At 43.2% G+C, this 10550-nt stretch overlaps 1 protein-coding gene across 1 annotated transcript in view; it reads left to right on the top strand.

Moving 5' to 3' along the window:
- The window catches only part of LOC104949739 (trinucleotide repeat-containing gene 6A protein-like), a 29704-nt gene that overhangs the window by 7205 nt on the left and 11949 nt on the right, over positions 1–10550 (top strand). Inside the window, exons 8-17 of the mRNA XM_010776152.1 lie at positions 2689–2877; positions 3030–3190; positions 3440–3517; positions 3664–3831; positions 7509–7646; positions 7906–8016; positions 8145–8319; positions 8470–8613; positions 8992–9162; positions 9257–9397. Of these exons, the coding sequence (XP_010774454.1) occupies positions 2689–2877; positions 3030–3190; positions 3440–3517; positions 3664–3831; positions 7509–7646; positions 7906–8016; positions 8145–8319; positions 8470–8613; positions 8992–9162; positions 9257–9397 (1476 nt within the window). The remainder of the gene's footprint in view (positions 1–2688; positions 2878–3029; positions 3191–3439; positions 3518–3663; positions 3832–7508; positions 7647–7905; positions 8017–8144; positions 8320–8469; positions 8614–8991; positions 9163–9256; positions 9398–10550) is intronic.

The raw sequence follows: 10550 nt of genomic DNA, 5'->3' as shown, positions 1-10550 counted from the left end.
TCATCACCGTTGTTGCATTCCTTCGTCACTTTCCAACAGTAATTCACCACATCGGCTACTGGTTCGAGGATGAGACTGTTTAGTCAACTTACCCCTGGAAAGAGGGACACACACGGCGGAGAGCGTAGAGACAAAGGATGAACCATGGGAAAAGGGAGTTGGGATAAGGATTCCTCACTACATGCAGTCAAATCGACGATATCGAACTGACACGCCGCCTCGTGGCCCCCATCGAGCGCAGACAGAGCCACCACGCGCCCGCATGCCAGTACAAGGGGCGTAATGCGGTCGAAGGGGTGTTAGGAGAAAGCACAGGCCCCATAGATGCGGGCCTCACTCTCAAATGCACACCTCAGATAACATGCACTGACTGTGGGTGGATTAGCATGCAGATTACAGATGTTTCACTTTGAGCAATATTGAGGTTCATGTAAAAATGCTAGGACATCAGCGAGTATCTGAAATGGTACGAGTGTCTGAATGGTGCAGCCTTGAATAGAATAAAAATATGTATGCACAGATTTTTAAGGCACGTACAGTTCACACCTGTATGTTTGACACAGCGCAGGTAGAAGCCAGATGAAGCCAAATTAATCAGCTGTTATTTGTATCCATATGCATTATTAATCTATGCGTTACATAGAATAAAAGGTATTGAATAACCAAAACTTAAACTCCTTAGCTTCAATCGTTAACAGAACTATGAAATCACAAAAAGGTGTGGTGTTACGCACAACATTTTTTTACACCCATCATGCACTTGTGTACTATTCTAAAATGGCTGAGCCAGACCTTCTCGTGTTTTCCCCGACTAGATGTTGCAGCCAAATTACCAAATGTTTTGTCATTACACGTTTCAGTGGTTGTTAGCCTGCAGGGATACTTTCATCGCTGCACACTTGAATGACAGCCTTTCAATTGCTTCCTTAGTTTTGCACACTCTCAAATGCACACCTCAGATAACATGCACTGACTGCGGGTGGATTAGCATGCAGATTACAGATGTTTTACTTTGAGCAATATTGAGATTCATGTTTTAATGCTAGGACATTAGCGAGTATCTGAAATGGTACGAGTGTCTGAATGGTGCAGCCTTGAATAGAATACAAATCCCCAATTTCCACCCACTCTCTTTTTGAGACAGCTGGTTTTAAAAGGATTTGGACAGTACAAACAATTAAAACTTGTGGATTCAGATATGTATTCAATAGCATATACAATCTGCACAGCACATGGAGAGAAAACAATCTCGTACAGACACTCTCCCCCATCTCCCTACGGTGTTGTCTATGTTGAAGGCTCTTTGTAAAGCTGGTTGAGTCATCCCTTTGGAATGCTAAGAGCATCGATTTTTCTCTTCTCGTTTTTTCCACCTCCCTTTTTTTCTCTTTCACCCGCCAATTCGGGCTTGCTGTAGAAACACTGGCTTTTGTTTGGTTTGATAAAAAGGGGAGCAATGAGCAGCAGAGGAGGTGGTCTTGGCTTGGTAATGGGAGTAGTTCCAGTGTAAGACGGGGAAGAGTAAAATGAGTAAGACAGCGATTCTGTTGAAAGGGGGGAGGGGGGGGGTTGGGGTTATTTGAGGTTGCTGTCGAGTGAGCTAACTGGAGCAGCAAACTGGGAAGGGTGGGGCAGAGCAGAGCAGCTCACGACTGTAACGAGAGGAAGGACCAGGATGTAGATTTACAATATTAAAAATGAAATGAAAAAGAAATGAAGACAAACACACTATCCTTTTAATAGAAAAATATGTAAGGGAAATTAGGCTGATAACATTTTATATATATTTACAGATGTGTTACTAGAGTAAAAAACTTAAAAGAATCTAAGCAAATGTAAAATTGTACTTGAACGCCGATTCTCTTTTAGAAATAATCTTTTTTAAAGTCTTTACAACTTCAGTTTAAGGTTACTGTTTATCTATTGATGTGTGTTTGCATCTGTGCAAACGCGTACGTACTCCTGTTTTAAGTGTACAGCAAATGTGCTACTGCATGTATGTTTAGCTCAGTGTGCATGTTTCTTTTTGTTGTCATGTGCGAGTACTTGTGTTGGAGCATGCCCGGTCACATGAGGGACACTGGAGCCTGAGGCCGCCCCGTGATATGTCCTATTTTTACGGGGAGGTATCCCTGGCATCTCCCGAAATGCTTTCTGGAGCACGTCTGAGTTGTCAGCTGAAACGGGAGACTTTCTAACGCGCACTTTTTTAGGGTGCACAGGGGTCCGTGCACACACAAGAGTTGGTAAACAACACTTATATAAACAAGTTAACGCCGTGTTCCCCAGAGACAGGAGCAGGGCTCTGTTCTCTGATTCCAGCAGGAAACTAACGATGTCAACTTGCAGCAGCATTGTTAATGAGATGTGGGGAGTGGGTCTGCAAAGTAAATCCAAATGCTATGTAAATCGCAATATGGACTAATACAATGTTCAAATCGCAGGAAGCACAATATTTGGCCAAACATGATTTTAAAAAAGACAATTTTTAATAAAGTATAGTGGAGCTGCAATGATATCCCAGCCTGCAGGTTCAACAAAAGAAATTGGTTTTACAGATATTGTTAAGAAATAGCACCATAATCGTGTATATATATATATACTTCCAACAGGAGTCATTTGGGGGGGCTCTTGGGTAAAAAGGTTGGGAACCCTTGTTCTAACGGGTACTGCCCTCTTCTCCTCCAGGTTGGGGTGAGCCGTACGCCAAGAAGAAGGAGTCCTCGACGTGGGAGCCTCCCGCTCCTCCACCTGTAAAAGTGGACAACGGGACGTCTGCCTGGGGGAAACCCATGGAGACCAACTCCACCTGGGAGGAGCCCGGCCGAGATAAGAGAGACTCCGCTGCGCCTGGATGGAGCGGACAGCACAAGCCTGGTAGGAGCACACATTCTTTGTTTGAAGCATTTATTTGGAGTCATTAAGTATTTCTATTAAGTCGCCAGTCATCCATCTTTTTAGTTTTCCAACAGCAATGTTTACAATCTCTCGTTGGTGTTCACTTTCTTCCTCTGTCCTTTCCTTCTTAGTAGCTCCAGGTCCCAAGCCCATGGAGACGTGGGGAGGAGGGGAGGGCAACAGCTGGGACCAGGAAGAGGAGGTGGAGATCGGCATGTGGAGCAACAGCCAACAGGACAACAGATCCCACGACCAAAACACCTGGAGCTACAAGCATAAAGTGTCCAGCAAGGTACGTTGACATCGAATTAGCGCGTCTGTAGCATGAGAACATAGATCCCTACTCTCACAGAACACCTGATATTAAATAGCAAAGCACATCCTTTGTAAAGTAATTGTAGCCGTCGTCTTTATTTTGCAGAATGGATTTTATTTTGTTTCTGAAATTATCATATCTTTTTCCCCCTTCGGAAACACTTGAAGACACTGGAAGCATTAGCAGCCAGTTGAACCATTGGTTATTTGTCTTACTATGTTTCAGATGAACAAACCAGTCAACAAACAGGATGAGCCCTGGATGAGGCCGTTCGTCAACCAGTTCAACAGTATGAACTTCTCTGTAAGTCCTGTTTCTAATGATTCTTCTGTTGCCTCTCATTTACTTTTAAATTCAGCATATATTAAGAAAAATGGCTGTTAAAATATTTTTTAAGCAGCGATTGTATTCATCTTTGGTCTTTTCGAATCCATTTTCCCGCCATGCAGAGAGACTCTCCTGACGACTCCATGAAAACGGGAGCAGGCATAGTGCAGGACAAGCGTATGGACATGGGCGGCATGGGAGACTACAACGGAGGGATGGGGAAGAACCCCGGGTCTCGCCACCAGCTCCACAAGGACTCTCCCATGGACCGTGGCTCTTACTATGACAAGGTATGCAGAAACATCAAAGTTACCGAGGTGTACGAATGGGGCTGGGGGTAAGGATCTCAGGAACACAGCAGCTGTGTTTCACCAAGCTCAAATAGAAAAAGGGGGGTTGTAGCAACAATGAATGAGTTGTAAATATGCTATACATTAGATACATTCAGCTAACAATTGTATTCAAAGCAGCTTACAATAAGTGCATTCAACCATGAAGATACAAACTCCTTTGTATGTATTTAAACAAGGAAACAAAACTTAGTTTTAAAATAATGAACAGACAATTTTATTTGCAGTCAGTTTACTGCAGTCAAGAACCAAAATGTGCACAGTTTTAGCTAAATCTAGCTATTTTGAACTACTACGTAAAAGTAACTTTACCAGTTAAAGGTTAAATAATACTCTCTGCCATTGTGGTGATCTTAAGGTAGCTGAGTCTCTCTGCCGTCTCTCAGCCCTGTGCTGCCCCCCAGTGGGGGTTCTCACGTACTGCATTGTGGTCTACAGAAAGGGATGTTAGCATGTTGTATCTCATCATTAGGATTTCTTATTAAGAATATATAATTTCTAATCAATAACAGCAAATTAAATATGCTTAAATATGCTTGATTGTTATTATAAAAAAAAAGGAACTTTTACAAGTGATTTGTAATTATACAATGGAGTCATCCCCTTAAATAGCTGCCCTAGGTTTGTTTGGCTTGCTTCTCTTCCTCTGATGGCGCTTTTCCACTGCAGGGCCTCGCACGGCTTAGTACGGTATGGTTAGGCCTTGGTAGGCGATCGGCTGTTCTGCGGGCGAAGCAACGCTGAGGTCATCTTCAATGCGAACCACAAAACCAAAATATCAGCTGTTAGCCCTCAGAGCTCACAGCTGATCATATCTGTTCAGAAACTAGACAAAAGTTAAACAAGTACAAACTAGGGCTGTGCGATTATGGCAAATATCATAATCATGATTATTTGGGTCAATAATTGATATCACGATTATTTTGACGATTATTCATTGACCATTTATTGAACTTTAAAACAAATAATATTTTACCAATAAACAAGATCAAAAAATATGTTGGAGCGCACTTTCAAAACCATACTAAACATATATTAATATGATAAATAAAAATAAATCAAATATGTTGCAGTGCACTGTCACAACCGACTGAAAACTCCTTAACATAGCCAACATTTTGGTAAAACATATTCCACATATTCCACTCAGTTAAACGTTGAAGGCTGGCCCACCGTCATGGTCCAGAAGTAACAGGAAATAAATGTTGAACTACAATCTAAGACCAAATAAAAATGTTTTGACCACCATGGCAAATGCTGGTAGGGCTTTTTGCAAGAAACGCCAGCCTGTTGACATGGTCTGGTTTCAGAGATGAGCGCAGGCAGGTGACAATATTGCCACCTGTACTGAAGACCCTCTCTGAAGAGGAACTTGTGGCAGTGCTGCCACATATGACACAGGAAAAAAAGAAAAGACTCTGAACGCTTTCTTTGCCGTTATATAAAAATAGTGTTGCTACAAAAGTATAAATTAGGCTTTAGGAATCTGCTGCCAAAGTGCAATAAAAAAGACAAAATTAATCGAATCAAACCCATTTTTTGTTGCATTTTATTAGAGTATAAAAAGAAATGCTTTTAAAATAGGATGCAAGCAACACTAGTTTCTTAACCTGAATTGATAATAGACTATAATCAATTTAAACAGAACAGATCTTAATGTTTGCATTCTTATACCATTTTTTCTACAATAAGCACTGCAGCCTTGCTCTTGTTGTTGGGCCTGGTGAAAATGGACTGTTGTGCATTTAGCTGTCCTTTCAGGCCCCTCCCCTTTTGGAAGAATTAGGAGGGAATTCTGTCTCGTAGCGTTTGTGCAGTTTTGAAATGCCGCTCCTAAATTACCCTTCTTCGATAAAGCCACGCTCGCATTGCAGATGAGACAGATGGACTTTGAATTGAAATAGATAACAAAATAATCATACTCCCACTCGGAGTGAAAATTATATATTTTGGGCTTTTTTGCTTCTGCCATAATTGCGGTCTTGTGTGTGTGCGGACTGTCACTCCTGTTGACACGGACTATAGAGGTTTCTCAATACTCAAATTTCCCCTCCTCGACTCCTATCCTCGACTCCTCTCCTCGAGACTTGGTGCCGCCCGAAGGAGATGCGAGCGGAGGACTGAGGAGGGGAACCGAGGAGAGAGGAGTGGAAGCAGCAGGCGGTTAGAGAAATGAGAACTCCTCTCCTCTGAGCGGTCATTTTAAAGAGACGTCCATTAATGATGACAGGAGGCACAGCAGCACTCTGATGGACAGATGTGTTCATGACAACTTATATATATTTACTTTTAATTCATTGACANAGGTACTGAAAAGGTCCAAAAAAAATTACTGGCATTCTTGGGAGACGAAATTTACATATATATTCCAGTGAAGTGTAAAAACCTTATTTGTGTGTTTAGTTTGGTGCCTGTTGTAAACTTGATTACTCGTCATCTACGTTACGTATAGAATCTCTGGTTCGTCCATACCATCAAAATGGGACTCCCACCGTACTCCAACTCCGTGAACCAACGCCTCCACCCCAACCCCCCCCTAGACGCTGACCCCGTGTGAGCCGGGACACGATGCGACGACCGGTGGGGAGTATCCCAAATGTAAGAGTCTCTTCCTGCTGTGTGTGTGTGTTCGTCTGTCCGTGTTTAGTGAAGTCTTTATTAAATTAGTAAAAACAACATAACGTTCCAAAGGTTCTTTAATTTATACTTAACGGTCTATTTACACACTTGGGCGATCTTATGGTAACACTTCAGACTGCGACTTCTGGGTATTTTTGGTTGTGGGACAAGGAGGAGCGGTGTGAGTGGACGGCTCGCGGGGGTCCTGAGAAAATATATGACTATTAACGAGACATAGTCCTATATGTCACGTATATAGAGGGGTGCCTTGGGGAGTGTTCGTCGTATCTTGCGTGATGCGTAGTATGGTAGCGACTCGAGCTGGACGACTTTTCTGGGTAGTTGTGGTAGGATTTGGAGCAAGAGGAGGGTTGGATAGGTTAGACGGTCTACCGCTGGTCTAGGTTGTTATACTACTGCCGGAGGTACAGGGTCTTAAGCTCCGTGCTCCACTTTCAGGTGGGACTCGTTGTATAATTATCTCCTTGTTGTCGAGAGCATGCGTAAACTTAACCTCTCGAGAGGATAGGTTCTCGTAGCAAATGCTAATTCCAGGCCCTGGAAAGGTTATGGAAAACTATATTTCTCCCAAAGTTTTGGAAAAGTCAAGGAAATGTAACTAAAGTTGCATCAAATATAATTTATATTTTATCTAATCACCGAAATAGTAATACTATAATAATAATAAATATCGTATAGTAATGAAACTTAAAATGGCAACTGACGAGGTATTTAGCTGGTGAGAGATTTGAGTTGCTTTAGCGTGTAGAAGCTAGTAAGCCTACCATTTGATTTGTTTTAGATAGACACAACATGTTTCATATGCAGACCTTATTTTCCTGTTCCATGTTAAAATCAACCATTTTCAGTGGTACCGCTGAGAAAGAGTACTTTTTTTGGTCATGGAAAATGAGGTAAAGGTCCTGGAGAAGTCATTGAAAATCATTGGTGAAAAAGTGTATGAACCCTGTTAAACAAATATGTTGTTTTGTGCTCAGGTGCCTCCATCCCTGTTGAAGTACCCGGGAGGTAATGGAGGTCTGAACCCTCTGTTCGGCCCTCAGCAGGTCGCTGTGCTCAACCAACTCTCCCAGCTCAACCAGCTGTCACAGCTCAGCCAGATCAACCAGTTACAGGTAGAGCCACACAAACAAGTTGTATCTGCACTCAAATACACACAGCAGTGAGCCTTGTGAAATGTTGCCTCGCAGTATAGTGTGACTCAGAAAGAAGTCCAAAAACACCGAAATGTGTTAAAACTTCAACAATTAAAATTGGTGTTGATATAGATACGGATATTATCTTGCTGAACAAAACATACTTAAAGCAAACCAGAGATGCAGAAACATCAGCAAACTGCTTTTATCAACATGTTCCTTTTTTGTTGGCCTGCAGCGTCTTCTCCTCCAGCAGCAGCAGCAGCAGCAGCAGCAGCAGCAGCAGCAGCAGCTGCAGCAGAAAGTTCAGAGCCATAGACCCATGCCTGTGGGACGACCCAGTGAACAGGTGTGTGTTTGTTTAAAAATGTGCTTCATTAAAACCAACATTTAATCATTTGTATTTCATGAACCAGAAGTGTCTCAATGTTTTCTTTTGTAATGGTTTTGTCTGACTTCCTTACTTCCTGTCCTTAGACTCGTCCTATTGGTTCGTCTCCGTCGATGATGCAGCCGCCTCGCCACCTGGACCCCTCCATGATGAAACCGCCTCCACCACACAAACCCTACATGGATAACTACATGTCCCACAATGCCCCTGACATGCAGAAGGATGCTTCTTCTCTTGGATCCTTCAGCAACTTCCCTTTAAGTACGTTAGCTGATAATAAATGCAACATTTTAAATCAGTATATGTCCCCTGATTGAGGAGTCGATATTTGACTTGATTTACCTTTATTTTATACTCTTTATGTTTTTAAATATGGAGAGACTGAATTTCTTGTCTCCTTTCTGTTTTCAGGCTTGAACTCTAACATGAATGTACCCCTGGACATGGGTGTTGGTGGAGGTAGTGGCGGTGGAGCTATGAGCTACAAAGAGCCGCCCCAGTCCAGAATGAAGAAACTTTGGTCTACTGACCCTCTGGAGCAGGACAGCAAATCTGGTACAGAAAAAAACGTTGTGTTTTGTTGATATTGAAAGTGCAATTAGAGTTCTTTTTATGGGGGGCTGGTCTACCTATGAGAGGGAATCTCAAACTTCTGGGGTAGAAACAATTGCAAACAAAGTTGCCCGACAAACTCGAGGTGCAATTTGGCAAAAAGGTGTTTGGATTCAAAGCATTAAACATTAAAATACATTTCAGTAAAATATTAGTTATGCACTTAATGTAAACTGTCATAAAAACATTTTCCCCCTGGGATGAATAAAGATTTCTGACATGAATATGAATAACCAAACAAATGAGTTTTTGTGTGTGTGTGAGTGTGTGTGTGTGTGTGTGTGTCTGTATCCTGATCTATGTCTTTGTTTCCGCCCTCAGGTGCTATGTCGTCTGGGCTGCGTCTGGAGGACTCTCCCTTCTACAACTTCCTGTCTCCTGGCCCGTCTCCCCTGAGTCCTCCCGGCCAATCAATGGGCTCGGTGGGAGATGGCTGGCCACCCCGTGCCAACTCCCCCCTGCCCCCTGGAAACACTGTCGCCTGGCCCCCAGGTACAACACACAGGCTTTTCTAGGACCAAACGAATAAAAACAAAGTGTTCCCGTTGACATGTTCTAATCCCCGTCTGTGTTTTTCTTGTTGCAGAGTTCCGACCCGGGGAGCCCTGGAAAGGTTACCCCAACATTGACCCTGAGACCGACCCTTATGTGACCCCCGGCAGTGTCATCAACAACCTCTCCATCAACACCGTCCGCGACACAGACCACCTCAGGGACAGGAACAACGGTAGGTCACACGCACGCACGCACACACACACACACACACACACACACACACACACACACACACACACACACACACACACACACACACACACACACACACACACACACAGAAAGACGGATATGAACACAAAGTAGGGTTGAGTTTGAAATAAGGCTGCATGATATGTCGTGACGATCATCGCGTTATGCGCATAAGCAATATTCACATCGCAGGACGTGCAATTTCTTTTTTTTAGGACGATATTAAGTAGGCAAATGAACTCAAACACGTCATGTTACAATTATTTTGCTATTTGCTACAAAAGGAAAACTTGCGCGGCTCTCATGTCACGGGTACTTGAGTAAGTGACATGCAGCAGGGTGTCCGCGGGGTCTTAAAAAGTATTAAAAGTTGATAAATCAATTTAGCGAAAATTAAGGCTATTAAAAAGTATTAAACGGCATTTTCCAAGGTATTAAAAGGTCCCACAGCAACGACAACATGAAAAACCCTTTAATTTACTGAAACGACATGTCGGGAAACCCCCTCAAGGCGGCCCCATGCATAGCGCGCCGTAAAATGCTGCTTATTATTTTAAGTTTCGTTGCCTTGCTCCGCTCTGTGGGGGGGGTCCCAAGGTGGGTAGACCGGCATACGCAACGCTCTGGGGGTCCAACGGCTCCGTGTGTAGCCCTATATGATCATTTTCTGATAACGATGAAATAGCCCGCCTCCCTCTCCCCACGTCTCCTGCTGCTGCTGGGCTGTCAGAAGAGGGGGAGGAAAAGAGAGGCAGGCACCGTTTATTAAATATTTTATATTATTATACTGAGAACAGAGTCGTTATCAATTTGTTTTAAAGCTCAATAAATAACAAAGAAGACCTCAGACCGGCACTTTTCTAATTTTGTACGGAAGATTTAAACTTTAACGGACATGTTGACCGGCGGAACATTTTTTTTAACGGAAACTGCCGCACGGTTCCCTCGTCCCTTGGAAGAGGCCGAGAGGTGGGTGTTTTTCATCTGCTGGTGGACTACCTGAGAGATATACAGCAGGAGAACACGCCGTCCACCGCGGAGAATAAACAGAAGGGCAACCATGCTCCGGAGTCTTCTTCGCTGCTTTTGGTGTATTTTGTGGCGGCAGCAGCGCCACTTACAGGCCTGGCATG

This window comes from Notothenia coriiceps, unplaced genomic scaffold, assembly GCF_000735185.1.
Source record: "Notothenia coriiceps isolate Sejong01 unplaced genomic scaffold, NC01 NC01_scaffold00000339, whole genome shotgun sequence".
In the NCBI taxonomy this organism is placed as follows: Eukaryota; Metazoa; Chordata; class Actinopteri; order Perciformes; family Nototheniidae; genus Notothenia; species Notothenia coriiceps.
Note: the sequence above shows the minus strand (reverse complement) of the source record. Positions and strands in the feature narration are given on the sequence as shown.